The sequence below is a fragment of the Diorhabda carinulata genome, chromosome 10 (assembly GCF_026250575.1).
Source record: "Diorhabda carinulata isolate Delta chromosome 10, icDioCari1.1, whole genome shotgun sequence".
Taxonomy (NCBI): Eukaryota; Metazoa; Arthropoda; class Insecta; order Coleoptera; family Chrysomelidae; genus Diorhabda; species Diorhabda carinulata.
Window position 1 is genome coordinate 5082684 of NC_079469.1, and position 17118 is coordinate 5099801.

Here is a 17118-nt window from a genome sequence, read left to right on the forward strand (position 1 = left end):
CATTAGACAACAAAAAATCTTCTTGATATTCTAGTCTATTTTTAACACATCACAAGTCGTATGAGTAACTAAGAAAAATGCATGTTTTTGCTGTAGAAGCATTTGTCTTTTGCCTCAAAATAGGCTTCAGTTTCAGCATTTGCTTCTTCATTTGGGCTGAATTTCTTACTGGCGAGCATTTTTTAAAAACAGCGAATAACCAGTAGTCACTGGGGGCCAAATCTGGACTATACGGTGGATAAGAAAGCAATTCAAAGTGTAATTCCTTCAATATAACCATCGTTGTCATCGATTTGTGATTCGGTGTATTATCTTGTGGTTTTCTTTTCGATATATGAGGCCGTTTTCCATTGATTCTTGCATTCAAACGGCTCAACAACTCTATGTAGTATTCGCTATTGATTGCCTCTCCCGACCGTTTTGATTCCGGAGTGAAGTGACGGATCCGTGTTTCATCCATTGTCACATATCGATGCAAAAAATCTGATTTATTACGTGTAAACATGGCCAAACACTGCTTTGAATAATCTAAACGTTGTTTTTGATCGACTGTGAGTACATCCACTATGAAAATAGCTTTCTCATGGTCTCAAAGTAAACACACTGCATTCTGATGTCTTTACAGCCTCAGCTATCTCACGCAATGTTAATTTACGATTAGATATAACCAATTTGTGAACTTTTTTATGTTTTCTGAAGTAACCACCTCAATTGAACGATCTGGACATACACCATCATCGGTGTCTGTACAACCACGTTTAAATTCAGCAAATCAATTACAAATAGTTCTTTTCGATAGAACAGAGTCTTAATAACACTTTTATAGCCATTGCTGAGATTGTACAGAATTCTTTTTCATCAAGAAGCAATGATAAATTAAAATACGAATTTTACACATAGTCTTTTGAATGTTGGTACTTCATAAACGTCATACGGATTTGACAACGGCAGCGCCATCTATGTGTCAGTCACACGACTGATTGATTCATGTTGTAGGCACGAGAGAGTAATAAAACCTACTTAATAATCCAAAATTTAGTAATTTTATATATTATTACAGAATAATCTTAATATTTCCTAAATTTTTCATAAATGTACCTTCGCTAATACATGTTTTTGATCTTTCATAACCCTAAGCTTTGCAGAGTAATAAGAAAAGGGTTTGGAGTTGTCAAAAGCCCTATGTATAGAAGATTATATAATCGTGAAATGAGATTTTTTCCAAAAGTACTTATTTGCCAATAAAGTGTTGATGTTATCAACGAAGAGAAAGGTAGCGAGTTTCAAACAGCACGTATGGCTCCAGGAAAACCAAAATTTCAAGTAGAATATCTTGTGAAAGAAATACTTCGAAGAAAAGTCCACACGTTCTTTTCGATAGAAAAAACATTCCAGAAAGTTCTAACTTCATCTTGTTACCGAAATGGTGCTTTAGGGAAGGCACTCATGAGATGTGGAAGCCACCAAGGCGGAAACGACTCTGCAACTGAACAGCATCGCAACTGAAGACTTCTGTTATCAACAGGAGTTTAAAGGAAGCCATATTGTAATACCTGAATAATTGTACTCAACTTTTATACGAATTTTCCGGACATACCTCGTAAACTAACAAAAATATTTTACTGATATCAGCGTAACTATTTAAATAATTCTAATCGGTGCTGAACATTAATCAAACAAAAATTTTGTTTTCCCTTTACTGAATCATCTCAAAATAACGTGGAAATTTTTTTAGATAGCATACAACACGTTTATAAAATTCAGACAGGTTTGCGTGATATTTTTACTGATCGATCAGTCTATTCTTCTAATTAGACGAAATGCTATAAAAAAATTAACAAAGAATCGTTCTGATAGTACTAAATCAAAACATGGATCATCGGAATTCATTGCAGTTAAGCAAATGTATCTTTCTGAAGGTGTAAACCAGTAAGAAGCTATAATTACTTCAGTGTTTCAAGTTTTTCTTTTTGTTTCAGGCATTATGTACTGAAGTATACGAGATGCAGATCAGTGAGGCGGCCGGCGGGGTGCCGGCCCTGGGTGCTGAACCATGTAGATTTCCTAAACTAGAAGAATGCGCCCATTTTCACTACGAGAGGGTGCAATTGCCCCAGTTGACCGTCACCCTGCAGACCAACATGGACCAATCGCTGCACTCGCAACATAGTAAGTAACAAATTACGCTGGTAAAAAATTTTTTTATCACACGAACTTTATTTTGTTTTGTTTGTTTGTTTTGTGGTGCGTAAATAAACAAAGATGATGGTTTTCCGACGCGCGACGTATAATTATCCACGAGGAAAACTCCAAGAAACGCAAACTTCCAACGACTGGCCTTGCGATTTATTTATGGTCAACGCAATTGCCAGACGTATGGAATCATCAGTATACGCGGGATCAAGACATCCTTTCTTTTGTATTTTCACCTTCATCACCTTTTTTACAGCCAGTCTTGTTCTATTGCACAGTCGAGGTTGATTAATGTTACGCAGCATGATGACAACTGATCCTACTTTTAACTGCAAATTGTGAGGTGGTAATCCAGTGAATTTAAAAATTCCGTGAGTTAGTTGACTACGTCATTCTGATTCATAACGATGTAGACTGATTTGAAGGAAATACTCTCATGTTAGCAGTAAAGTGTCACTATCACAAAAGATCAAAAAAAAGAGCACATAACTTGAAATGTTACTATCAGAAAGGATCACCAAAGTAAAAAAAATGTATCAAAATAAAGAATTTCTACTATTCACCTCTGAAATAATTTCGAAATTCAATATTTCGAAAATGTATTCCGCCATTCTTCAAAGGGGAACACAACTACTTTCCTGGCTAATGCCTCGACGAATATTGAATTACAACTTCTATGTAGAGCGTGATGTAAATCAGCCTTTTTGCCGATATTAACATCCCCAATGGTTAAACTGCTCTGATGAGACGTACTAACTACTAAACTAGTCAGTAGTTACACCCTCTCCTTGCAATTGCAAGCCATTGGAGATGTTAATATCGATAAACAAAATTTGGTACGTGTGATGCGTCTAAAATATTCGTTTTTTTTTTGTAGAATAAGTACAACTATCGTAAATATCTTTTCAGCTAATGACGATACCGATGTCGAGTGGTTTATGGTGCAGGTTACTTCGGGAGATGCCTGTTGGATCATTCAAAGAAACTTCGAAAATTTTCGGATGTTAGATGATCAGTTGCATCAGTGTATATTCGACAGGAAGATTTCTCAGTTGCAAGATTTGGCCGGTCAGTCTCTCAACGACGAAGATCTTGAGGTAATGATTCTAATCATTCTTAATAAAAAAAATCTTTTGTTTCGAATATTTATTATAATAAAATTATCAACTCTTCATCTTTCGTACAAAGGATGCCTTCAAAACACAATTACAACCCCATAAATTTGATCATTGCCTCGATTAATCATTGGGGTAAATATCAGTAATTCAAAATCAAAATAAAAAGTATAACAAATTTTGAATTATGTTAATTATGGTTAGAAAAAGAATAAAATTAATTTAATTATGTACTTTTGAAAATTCATAAATAAAGGTTCATACTGTTTTTATTATTATACAGATACGAGGGAGGGTTGTAAAGTTCGACCAATTTGACTTTTGTTAAGATTGGAATAAGCGTTTCAATATTTAATTTGTGTTTGATTGCAATTGATACCTAACTATCTCGTGATTTTTGGAGAAAATGGAAAAAATATCTCGTGAAGAAAGTTTTTTATATAAAAAAAATCATCTCTGGTCACATGACAACATAAAAGCTGCTTTTAAAGCCACTTGATTATCTCAATTCAGCCCTGAGTAAATATTTCTCTCTTCTAAACCAGAAGGAATAGCTCGGCGCAAAATGATTTAACTCCAATGACGAAATTATTTCATAAAAAATTCTATTTTAAAGACTACGTTATCCCCGTAGAAATTTCGGAGAGGTGTTTCTGAAGTTGGTATGTAGAAAAAAATCAGGACGTTGTAAAATCTCACGATGTTGGAAATACGAGGGTTCAAATTTGCTCAAATTTTCATGAAAAACATATGTATGTTTGAAAAATTATTCACGCCAAAATAAATGTAGGATTGTGCTGAAATCTCAGAGAAGTGTTTCCGAAGGTTAGTTGTTTACAGAAAAAAAATCAGGACGTTGTAAAATTTCGCGATGTTGGAAATACGAGGGTTCAAATTTGCTCAAATTTTCATGAAAAACATATGTATGTTTGAAAAATTATTCACGCCAAAATAAATGTAGGATTGTGCTGAAATCTCAGAGAAGTGTTTCCGAAGGTTAGTTGTTTACAGAAAAAAAATCAGGACGTTGTAAAATTTCGCGATGTTGGAAATACGAGGGTTCAAATTTGCTCAAATTTTCATGAAAAACATATGTATGTTTGAAAAATTATTCACGCCAAAATAAATGTAGGATTGTGCTGAAATCTCAGAGAAGTGTTTCCGAAGGTTAGTTGTTTACAGAAAAAAAATCAGGACGTTGTAAAATTTCGCGATGTTGAAAATACGAGGGCTCAAATTTGCTCAAATTTTCATGAAAAACATATGTATGTTTGAAAAATTATTCACGCCAAAATAAATGTAGGATTGTGCTGAAATCTCAGAGAAGTGTTTCCGAAGGTTAGTTGTTTACAGAAAAAAAATCAGGACGTTGTAAAATTTCGCGATGTTGGAAATACGAGGGTTCAAATTTGCTCAAATTTTCATGAAAAACATATGTATGTTTGAAAAATCACTCACACCAAAATAAATGTAGGATTGTGCTGAAATCTCAGAGAATTGTTTCCGAAGGTTAGTTGTTTACAGAAAAAAAATCAGGACGTTGTAAAATTTCGCGATGTTGGAAATACGAGGGTTCAAATTTGCTCAAATTTTCATGAAAAACATATGTATGTTTGAAAAATTATTCACGCCAAAATAAATGTAGGATTGTGCTGAAATCTCAGAGAAGTGTTTCCGAAGGTTAGTTGTTTACAGAAAAAAAATCAGGACGTTGTAAAATTTCGCGATGTTGGAAATACGAGGGTTCAAATTTGCTCAAATTTTCATGAAAAACATATGTATGTTTGAAAAATTATTCACGCCAAAATAAATGTAGGATTGTGCTGAAATCTCAGAGAAGTGTTTCCGAAGGTTAGTTGTTTACAGAAAAAAAATCAGGACGTTGTAAAATTTCGCGATGTTGAAAATACGAGGGTTCAAATTTGCTCAAATTTTCATGAAAAACATATGTATGTTTGAAAAATTATTCACGCCAAAATAAATGTAGGATTGTGCTGAAATCTCAGAGAAGTGTTTCCGAAGGTTAGTTGTTTACAGAAAAAAAATCAGGACGTTGTAAAATTTCGCGATGTTGGAAATACGAGGGTTCAAATTTGCTCAAATTTTCATGAAAAACATATGTATGTTTGAAAAATCACTCACACCAAAATAAATGTAGGATTGTGCTGAAATCTCAGAGAATTGTTTCCGAAGGTTAGTTGTTTACAGAAAAAAAATCAGGACGTTGTAAAATTTCGCGATGTTGGAAATACGAGGGTTCAAATTTGCTCAAATTTTCATGAAAAACATATGTATGTTTGAAAAATTATTCACGCCAAAATAAATGTAGGATTGTGCTGAAATCTCAGAGAAGTGTTTCCGAAGGTTAGTTGTTTACAGAAAAAAAAATCAGGACGTTGTAAAATTTCGCGATGTTGGAAATACGAGGGTTCAAATTTGCTCAAATTTTCATGAAAAACATATGTATGTTTGAAAAATTATTCACGCCAAAATAAATGTAGGATTGTGCTGAAATCTCAGAGAAGTGTTTCCGAAGGTTAGTTGTTTACAGAAAAAAAATCAGGACGTTGTAAAATTTCGCGATGTTGGAAATACGAGGGTTCAAATTTGCTCAAATTTTCATGAAAAACATATGTGTGTTTGAAAAATCACTCACGCCAAAATAAATGTAGGATTGTGCTCAAATTTCAAGAAAGTGTTTCCGAAAGTTAGTTGTTTATAGAAAAAAATCAGGACGTTGTTAAATGTCGAGATGTTGGAAATACGAGGGTTCAAATTTGCTCAAATTTTCATGAAAAACATATGTATGTTTGAAAAATCATTCACGCCAAAATAAATGTAGGATTGTGCTGAAATTTCAGAAAAGTGTTTCCGAAAGTTAGTTGTTTATAGAAAAAAATCCGGACGTTAGTAGGCTCCTCAGTATTGGATGCGTCTATACAAAAGTTTGTGTCATAATTAAATAGTCAAGTGCTTATCGACTAGACCTCGTATACTGCTTTAGGTTTTTCTTTATATCTATTTTGTGATTCCATAAATGAAGTTAGTATTGTTTTTAAGAAATTTGTCACAAAATTTCCACTCAACGCTTTGCTCCTGTATAATTTAAGGAATATAAAATTAAGGAATTTGACTATCATCCATATATCTAGACCCTTTTGTCCTATATCGAATGGTAAAGTGGATCTTTTCTCACTTGAAGGACTATGCAAAGTATCAAACAGTTCCGACCTCAGAATTTATATGCCGGGGCGCTCATAATACTCATTCACACGACATAAATAGTGAATTTTACTAGTTTACACATATTCTTAGTAAGTTATAGTACCGCAAAAAACCCGTGTACCCGGAAGCGTTCAAATCCAAAAATATACAAAATATTTAGTTTTTTCCCATTTTATAGTTGCATCAAAATTTAAGCGATGAAATGAAGCTAAATCATAACAATGTAACAATATATTTCGGGAAAACAAATGTCGTGCACCAAAATAACGAAATTCAATATCCTTGATTTAAATCTAGTTAAAAATCTGAAATCCCTTCTCCGGCTTCAGATTTAAACGTCTGGAAATTTATCAGATCCGTATCGGGACGACTTATAAATGTTTTTTTCGTAACTAGTTTGAAAAATCCATCTGTACGAGGTCTAGTTATCAAATAAAGACACTTGAGTCAAATATATGTGACTTTTTAATCGACTTACAACGTTTTTCGATAATATGTTGTGTATAGTTGTACAAAAACAATAGTAGGATTTGTATCACATTTGAGGGCTGCAGACAATTCACACTTTTCCAGCTAAATTTCCTTATCCTTCCCTGTGTAATCCAGTCGTTTAGTTTGCCTGATAATATTAATTTAGTTGGAAATGACGAGAAACTCGTTTATCTGAGAATACGATTAAAAATTTAATTCTTTATGACTTTAAATTATAAAATCTCCTTTATATAAAACTGTAATTAAATCTTCTCGACACGTCATAGTGAAAATAATGAACGATGATGGTGGTATCCGTAGTTGTGCAATTATGATGCTCCTTAATAGGAATCCCTTTTGAGCCGATGTGAGGGATAGGGGTAAAGGGCATATATCCGTTAATAATTGTGTTATAGAGATCAGTAGGCTTGGTAATAATCAGAGTCGGTGTAACAAATTAAAAATGAAATTAATCAGCTGCATAATCGGTACGTGAAAATATTCGAATTCAAACAGCAGCGGCGGTAGAATCGTAATTTTTTTAACCATTTCGATATTTGTGTTTTGCTAATTGAATAAATAAATCGAATACTTGAATATTTATAACCATATAGGGGGTGAAAGGGGTTATAAACTGTTTTTGCGATTTAAGACTTAAATATTCATTATAAAAACTGAAGTTGTGTATAAGATTTGTAGGTAATTAAGAGTTCTACAACGTTTGTTTCGATTTTCAACATAACCTCAATCAACATTGTTTATTAAAATGCCAAAAAAAAATAACTTATCTGGAAAAAATTTGCAAGAAATTTCCAATTTTTGAAACTTTTTATAGGCTATGATGCCAAATTTCATGAAATATTACACTCCAAGCAAGAGAGGAGGGATATGCTATGTTTATCATTGGATTAGATTGATTCTGGTTGGCCCTGATATAGGATTCGCTTCCTATGCAGAGTTTCGCTTACTTTAAAGTGGTTACGCGTTTGTGTTGTCGATTGTCGCGGATACATGGGTGATTCCATTATAACTGTGATATTCAATGTCCTGTATTGTTTTTTTGTACTCGTCATTAATTAATAATCAATTAATAAAAATTTTGTGTTAATTGAATAATTCTTAAGATATTTAAACATTATTTTTATACAATATAACTTGCCACTTAAAGAAAACTTATACTACATCACTTGAATGTCAGTACCGTGTCATGTCCATTCCTAGAATTTACCGATAAATTATTAATTTTTTTTGTCGTAACAAATGATTTAAACTAATTACCTTATAAATTCTAATGTTTATGATCAAACTGAGGAAAATTGATGCACTTGTTGTTTAATATCTTAAGTTACCATGTCAGTACCGTGGATAAATGAGTCAGTACCGTGGAACTCAAAATCCGACATTTGTGTCTTGCTCGTGATACTTTGAAGTTGTAGTAAATTCCTCTTAGAGTTTTATTTTTACAGTAAAATAGATGAATAATATGCATAAAAAAGTTAGAAAAGTTAAATTTTAAAATCTTGAAATTTTGAATACAAAAAATCACAGTTAGAACGGAATCACCCACATAGGATTCGATTGTTTCTGGTTAGCCCTCTTCGTAGGGTTGGATTTTGTTTTAAAGTAGTGTCCTGCGAGTGGGTTGAGGGTCCGTCTCCCGTGGTAATATTACTTATGATATCTTATTGCGACATGAAAACAGTTAGATAAAATTAAAAGATATGCTAGTACAGATATAGCCATTATCAGTTTAAAGAAAAACCCCAGAAAAATTGTAATCTTCAATGTCTGATTTTGAATTTACCATATTTCAACTTTATTTTGTTGAAAAATTTGTCTAAATTGAAGTTTCATTATTCTTCTAACCTAGTGCCATACTTGATGTAACCGATCGGGTTTCCAGAATGTAGACGCCAATTTATTTACTCCAATAAATTCGCTGCTGGGTCGCTTTAGTATCTTGTTGACCTATATTTGGCGTTCATAGAATTTCTTGTGATACGAAAAAAATTAATATTTAATTTTCGACTTTCGATGTACTCGTTTTTTTAACGATTATTAAAAATGATTCTTATGACGTTTAGAATTTGTTCCCATATCATATTTTTTGTGTCCAACATCTAATGAGAAAATTCATATAAAATTATCTGAAATTCCTACAAAAAAAATTCATTAAGGTTGTATATTATATTTGTAACTGTTTTTCGACTGAAAGTACTGGCAAATTTGACGATTTTGAGCTAAAACCTTAAATTAACTTGGGCTGTTTTTATTTTCTACATTCTTGAAGTTTTTGGGATACTAAATAAGTCTAACCACTCTTATCAAAATTACGGGAACTGATTTTGGAAATTTTGGGACTTGAAACACAAAAAAATTTGAAAAGTGAATAACTCAAAAACTATGAGGAACTCGAAAAAACTACTTTAATAAAAAAAGTAAATAGAAAATTCTCTACAAAAAAGTATTTGTTCCTAACCTCAAAATTTTCACCTTGAAATGCGTTTATACAATCAAAAATATTTTGAATCGCGAATAACTCGAAAACTACGAGGAATTCGAAAAAAGTGTTGGAGAAAAAAATGTACAGCGCAATATTCCCTACAGATTGGTCTTGAAGCATTTTTTCTTATACTCAAAATCTCAATATTTTCACCGTAAATTGGGTTCATGTACTCAAAAACATTTTGAATTGCGGATAACTCGAAAAATATGAGAAATTCGAAAAAAAGCGCTGGAGCAAAAAATGTACAGCGCAAAATTCCCTACAAATTGGTCTTCAAGCATTTTTTCCTAACCTCAAATTCTCAAAATTTTCACCATAAAATGGGTTCATGTACTCAAAAACATTTTGAATTGCGGATAACTTGAAATCTATGAGAAATTCAAAAAAACTGTCGTAACGAAAAATGTGGAGAACAAAGTTCTCTACAAAAAAGTATCCCAGGTATTTGTTCCTAACATCAAAATTTTCACCTTAAAATGGGTTTATACAATCAAAAATATTTTTAATCGCGAATGATTCGAAAACTACGAGGAATTCGAAAAAAGTGCTGGAGCATAAAATTTAGAGCACAAAATTGAAGGAGATTTACTCAGAAATAATGGCTCCAACGAAAAAATTACTATAAATCTTTTTTGTAGAAAATTTTATGCTCTACATTTTTTGTTCGAGCAGCTTTTTTCGAATTTCTCTTAATTTTAGAGTTATTCGCTCTACGTTCGAATCATAAACCAATTTAAAAAGCCGGACATCAGGGCTAAAGATAAATGGATTGTACGGCCTTAAAAACGCTAAACTAACGTGGTTTTAGTATGAACCAGACAAATACGAAAGTGTAGTCCTTATGTAGGTTGTTCCGGGCCAGTGACGGCTCTTGCCCAGTGGTTAACAATCCGTAACTTTTATAAGGTACAATTTAAAAATAGCAAAAATGAATTTTTCAATCGATTTTTTAATAAAAAGGTTCTCATTGTTTAACTCGATAAAATTTATGGTTTAGGAGATATGTGAATTTTCAGATCGATGCACTTGCCAACGAAACCGTTCACCATAAAGAAACATTCTGAAGAAAATTATCATAAATTGTATGAGAATTTTTGTTTTGTCACAGCATAATTTTTACGTCGTCTACTCACTCCGGAATATATTTTTTTTTTCGACCAACTTTTCTTTTTCTTCTCTTTCTCTTTTCTTTCTGTTTTTTTTGCCAATTTTTGAAAGTATGAACAAAAAATCTGAAATTTGAAATGTTTTTTACTTTTAAGAATAGAAAAAAAGAAAAATTTATATTTTTCAATTATAAGTTTTTTAATATCGAAGATTACAAATATGTAAAAAATTACTCTATAGGATATGATATGGGAAAAAATTATTTTTTTACTAAAAAAAATTATTTTTTACTAAAAAAAAATTTTCGAAAAAATGTTCACTTCTACATAAAATGAAATGTAATTGTTACAGACAAAACTTATCGTCTACCTGGAACGTTTCAGTAAAATAGCCGATAATTCGGTAAATTGTGGTCCTGTGTTAAATTGGCTTCAAATGGACAACAAAGGACATAGATTGTTGGTGCCGAGCGAGGAAAGTCGATCGATCAACACGCCGGCCGTAGCTGCCGCTTACAGTGTGCGTAGATATGTCTCGCAGGTAAATATTCCATTTTAGAAAAACATTTTCAACGTAAAATTCGCATCGGCATCTTTCATATCGTTCGAAATGAATTATTAACTTCAAATATATACATCTACACAGATACAAATTTCTCTATAAGAAACACGAAAATGTAACTCGTGTGACCTACACACAGATGGCGCTGCCATTATCAAATCCATATGACGTTTACGAAGTACCAACTTTCAAAAGAAAATGTATAAAATTGATATTCCGATAAGTCAGAAAAAAGTGACAGTGAAAAGTGAAGCCACTTTTGTTTGTATATTAATTTATCATTGCTTCTTGATGAAAAAAATTACTGTACAAGCTCAGCAAAGGCTTCAAAAGTTTTATCCGGACTTCGTTCTATCGAAAAGAATCGTTTGTTATTGGTTTGCTAAATTTAAACGTGGTCGTAGAGACACCGATGATGGTGAATGTTCTGGTCGTTTAATTGAGATGGTTACTCAAGAAAACATCAAAAAAGTCCACAAATTGGTTATATCTAATCGTAAATTGAAACTTCGTGAGGCCGTAAAGATATCAGAAAGCACTGTGCTTACTATTATGCATGAACATTTTACCATGAGACAGCTTTTTTCAAAGTGGGAGCCGCGTTTACTCACAATCGATCAAAGACAACAACGTGTTGATGATTCCAGTGTTTGGACACGTAATAAATCAGTTTTTTTGCGTCGATATGTGACATTGGATGAAACACGGATCAATCACTACACTCCGGAATCAAAACGATCATCATCTGAGTGAACTGCAGCTAGTGAACCATGTCCGAAGCGTCCAATCACGCAACAGTCAGCTGGGAAAGTTATGGTTCCAGTATTTTGGGATGCGCATGGAATATTGTCCATCGACTATCTTCAAAAGGGAGATACAGTAATTAGCGATACTACATTGAGTTATTGGATCGTTTGAATGCAAAAATCAAGGTAAAAAGGCCTCATATGTCGAAGAAGAACCCACTGTTTCACCAAGACAATGCACCGATTCACAATTCTTGGCAACGATGGTTAAATTAAACGAATTACATTTCGAATCGCTTACTCATCCTCCGTATATTGCAGATCTGGTCCCCAGTGACTACTGGCTATTCGCTGATCTCAAACAAATGCTCGCTGGTATGAAATTCTGCTGAAATGAAGAAGTAATTGCTGAAACTGAAGCCTATTGTGAGGTAAAGGACAAATCCTTCTTCAATCACGGCATCGGGAAGCTAGAGAAGCGTTGGAAAGACAAATTTTAAACGTAAAAATATTCACGGAATGTCAGCGTAACCTCGAGACACAATCATAATTTAATTATAACATAGTGTAACGGGTACACAGTCGCACATCGCCCAACGACGCCAGTTAGAGTTAATGTAACTGAAACTATTTAAATAATAGTGGGTAGCTCTATCTATTAGGTAAACGTTGAATTATTTTCAAGATGTTTCTGTGGCTGTTACAAGAACAGATTCTATTATGTTCTGGAACATAGCAAAAGCCTATATAAGGCAGGAGCTCAAGGTAGGAATCCAAGCGGTTTAAAATGATAATTACAAAATTGTTAATAGTGTTTTAATTAGTGTGATAATTGTAGTTTCATAACGTTTTAAGTGTTAATTAATTAACTTGTACAAGTTTATCGATGAACCTCGCCCGGGAAACATTACAATATCTTTAGGTGGTTTAGTATTCATCCTTCGAAAACATTTACCCTTTTTTTTCAACTTTACTCTTGCAGGCTCGAGATGAATTGAATTTAGAAGTAGGTGATATGATTTCCGTCATTGATATGGCCAGTCCAGGAGAATCGATGTGGTGGAGAGGAAAGAGGGGATTCCAAGTGGGATTTTTTCCGCAACATTGTGTTCATATCATCGGAGATAAAGTACCGAGAAATATGCCTCTACCGCCACCTGTCGTTGGGTAATTAATATTATTTTTTTATCGAATTTTTAGCATGATTTCGCATGTTTTTTTTATTGTCTTACAGAGACGCGTATTCACCGTTGTCGCTTTAATAAAAAAAAAATACCGCTCAAGCTTTATAATAAATATACACTGTGTCGACTTAATGTGCAGAGATATTTGGGGTAGCTAGGCCACCAGATTTAACCCCGTTAGATAATTTCTGTTAGGGTCATTTGAAAAAGAATGTATACAAACAAGCAAACGTCCAACTTTTGGAAATTTTTTATAACTAATCGATTAATTTTCGTTATAAAAATTAAGGTACTTTGCTCTAGAGTGTGATTCAAATTTCAAAGAATGAAAAATTTTAAAATATATTGGTCGTATTTTAGTTTTTAAACTATACAGAACTTTTTACGAAGAAAAATTTTTTTTCTTAATATTAACAATAAAAAAATTTCCCGTGTGGTACGAACTTAAGTAGACACAGTGTATAAAAATAAATTATGTATCGTCACTTCTATTTTGAATTGAAAAAAATCGTAATAACCAAAATATTGTAAATTTTCAAATTTTTGGTGACATGAAAGCAATAAAAGGCACTACAGAACAATAAAAAAAAGTACCAGAAAAGAAGTTGAATAGGGGTAAAAACAGTTACAGTGACAATCTACGGGGGTTGAAACGGACAAAAACACTCGTGGGAAATCATAATCAGAGAAGATCTGATTATGATATGAGGAAGAAACCTCTACCCAGATACTACGGAACTCCAAAGCACTACACCTGACGAAGATCTCCGGCAATTAGAACAATCTCACATTTCTAAGGGGAGTAGTATTAATATATCAGTTGTAAATACCAAGGATCCCCAGTCCACAGGGGTTGAGTCGGGCAAAAACACTTCTAGGAAACTATTATCAGAGAAGATCTACTGAATGTATCAATCTGAAGACGCTAAACTTGACACATAATGCAGCGTGCAGATTCTGATGCACGGAGGAGGAGACCTCTATCCAGATACTACGGAATTCCAAAGCACCTGACGAAGATCTCTTTCAGTTAGAACAATAGAGTATTTTTTATTGTCAAGGGTCCTTTAAGTTTTTGTTACTTAACAGTTGCTGTTTTTTTTTGAAAAATCATGTCATTTCCAAGGGGATACATACTGAACACACTGTTTACACTACCACTACACCAACACTCACAATTACACCGTCTAACCCGCGTTTTGATTACCAAGTTATCATCTTCAGAGACTGAACATCACCACTCGTTACGAAAAATCCTAATTTATTTGAAGAGAATAAATTTTTAGAAGTGTACTAAATGTACCATAACTTTTTTAAAATTTAATATTTTTAAGATAATATTCTATGTTGTACCCTCGCTTTTAAGGACACATCTGCTTTTCTAAATCGTCCTTTTTCAGCATTAACTTTAAATTGTTAATAATAGAGATAGAGCAACCGAAAATAAGGCTTTTTCATTGGAAATTTCCTCGTCTTTGAAAATATTTTATTCAAAATCCTCAGTTATTGACAGTTTTTTAAATATTCCCTGAAAACTATACAAATTTTTCCATGTATAACTTTAGCAATTGTTTATATACTATAAAATATTTTTTTCTAAAAAATCCAAATCTAATGAACCGTCATATGTATGTCCACCCTTATTTATAACTTCTTATTTTATTACTAAAATATGTCAAAATGATATAATAATAGATATTTTTGTTGGTTTGATTTGATTTTGTTGAATTATTAAAAAAAATAAATCTCCAAGTAATTTACTTTCCACAAAAATAAATCTATTTTAAATCAAATATCACTGCGATGACAATTCAAAAAATTCTCAGTGAAATTGAATAAATGATGAACACACTACCCCAATACTTACAATAGGACTATATGATGCGCGTTTCGATAATAAAGTAATCGTCTTCAGAGACTGATAGTAGATTGTTGACTTTCAGTCGCTGAAGATGATAACTAGGTCACCGAAACGCGTTTCAAACATTGTATTGTTTCAGAAACACCATCTCAGTCTTTAATCTACTGAAATTTTCAAAAAATAGTGAGTTTCTATTGGTTTGTTTTTAAAAATTAAACAGGGAGCTTTATGGGGTTATCGTTGATCTTTTGTGGTGGTATCTGATGTATAGGACCGTTTTTTTTTTCAACCTCCGATAGGCTATAAATGAAAAACAAGTTCATATAAAACAATAATTTTAATACCAAAAAATTGGTTACTTACAAAACAGATCTTGAAAATTCCGTAGACAAAGCAGTAATGATTTATCTGCGGTTTTTTTGAACCATTCGGTCAATTCGTTGAACCAAGTCATCTGAATCAACAGATTTGCGTCCTTGGCCCCTTCCTTCACGCACAACACCATCACTCATGAAATTTTCCCCATGCACACCACTGATTCTCTGATGGATTTCTGCACCACTATGGCCTTCAGCTTGTAGAAAACGAATCACACTTGGCGGGAGTATCAATAATGGCGAACATGTTTACGTGGCTGTAGCACAACGCCGAATGACACCTGAATGTAAAAAATGGCGGAGTGTGTAGTGCGAGAGCTTCGCAATCTCCTACAGCGTATACCCCCTTTCTTCTGCCCGTGTAGCGTCGTACGGAGCGATCGGAGGTTGAAAAAAAAACGGCCCTCGTATATATAAGAGGTACCATCAAACCTTTCCCATTTAAAATAACAATTGCTTGATTTAATAATCGCTTACACTTATTTAGTCTTTCAAAGAACTCCTCGATTCCTTATACCACTTAAAATGAGTTAAAAAAATTGTATATATAACGTTTCAAGTAGAAGGTAGAACTTTCTATATTAGAATTTAATAAATATCCAAAAAAAGTGTCAAAAAATAAAAAAAAAATAGTTCAAACACCTAAATAAAAATATATAAAATGCATATTTATGACTAGAGATAACCTACAGGGCTTGGATAGCAAAATTAAGGAAAAAAGAGAAGAAGAAGAAAGTAAAATTAAGAATATTGAGAAAAAATTAGAGTCTAGTTAAAACAGTAAAGGGATAAACATTTTTAAAGGAAGTGAAGAATGGAAATTAATTGTAGATAGAGAAAAATATAGAGCAGATTAACGTGGAAGTAGAAGGAAGTAAAAGACAGAAAGTTGCAGAGAAAAATCTAATGAAAACATTTGGATGAACAGCATTCCATGATAAACGGATCCCTTTAGGGTGTGACCAACAAATCCATGTACAATAAAATAAATTTGTCTTGCGCTTTATTCGACTAAAGAAAAAAAATTAACTTTGCGGTGTTTTTCGTTTTTGTAGGTCTTTAGCATTAACACCGATTAAACCAGTTTTGAGAAGACACGGTAAACTGATCACATTCTTTAGGAGTTTTATTTTGAACAGGCCATCGAGGAGGAGATTGAAACAATCAGGAATTTTGAAAGAGAGAGTATTCGGATGCGATCTCGGGGAGCACCTGCTCAATTCGGGCAATGACGTACCGATGGTGTTGAAATGTTGCGCCGAATTCATCGAGAAGCACGGAATCGTCGATGGAATTTACAGGTAAGTGAATACTAATAACCATACAAATTACTTTATCAGCTTATATCTCATAAATTATTCCTCTATACTAGGAAATTTAGGTTAATGTAATTCCATTCTACGATGTTACGTTAGTTATTTGGAAAGGAATTTTTAATATTGCAGATTATCCGGAGTTACTTCAAATATTCAGAAACTCAGAAATGCTTTCGATGAAGACAGAATACCTAATTTGTGTACAGAAGATATTCTGCAAGATATTCACTCGGTTGCATCTCTTTTGAAAATGTACTTTAGGTGAGTTACTTCATAAATAATTCAAGTTGAAGCGGCGGCGGTTATATTTCAAATATGCTGTTAGGGAAATTTTCGTATAGAGGAAAACGAAATTGTCATCAGAGATGGGAACTGTGTACGTAAAGTTTCGTTTAATAACAAATTGGTTGATTTATATCGTTGGAGTAGTTTAAATACTATTTATAAGGGTTGTTA

The 17118-nt window shown here is 33.0% G+C and overlaps 1 protein-coding gene across 4 annotated transcripts in view; it reads left to right on the forward strand.

The window, feature by feature from the left end:
• The window catches only part of LOC130898654 (GTPase-activating protein CdGAPr), an 89573-nt gene that overhangs the window by 42304 nt on the left and 30151 nt on the right, over window positions 1-17118 (forward strand). For 3 of the 4 annotated variants that reach the window (XM_057808092.1, XM_057808091.1, XM_057808090.1), the window contains exons 2-7: window positions 1980-2169; window positions 3103-3290; window positions 10969-11157; window positions 12907-13091; window positions 16402-16647; window positions 16792-16923. In XM_057808092.1, the coding sequence (XP_057664075.1) occupies window positions 2004-2169; window positions 3103-3290; window positions 10969-11157; window positions 12907-13091; window positions 16402-16647; window positions 16792-16923 (1106 nt within the window). In that variant the 5' untranslated portion in view covers window positions 1980-2003. The remainder of the gene's footprint in view (window positions 1-1979; window positions 2170-3102; window positions 3291-10968; window positions 11158-12906; window positions 13092-16401; window positions 16648-16791; window positions 16924-17118) is intronic. The other variant, XM_057808093.1, reaches the window with a different exon arrangement.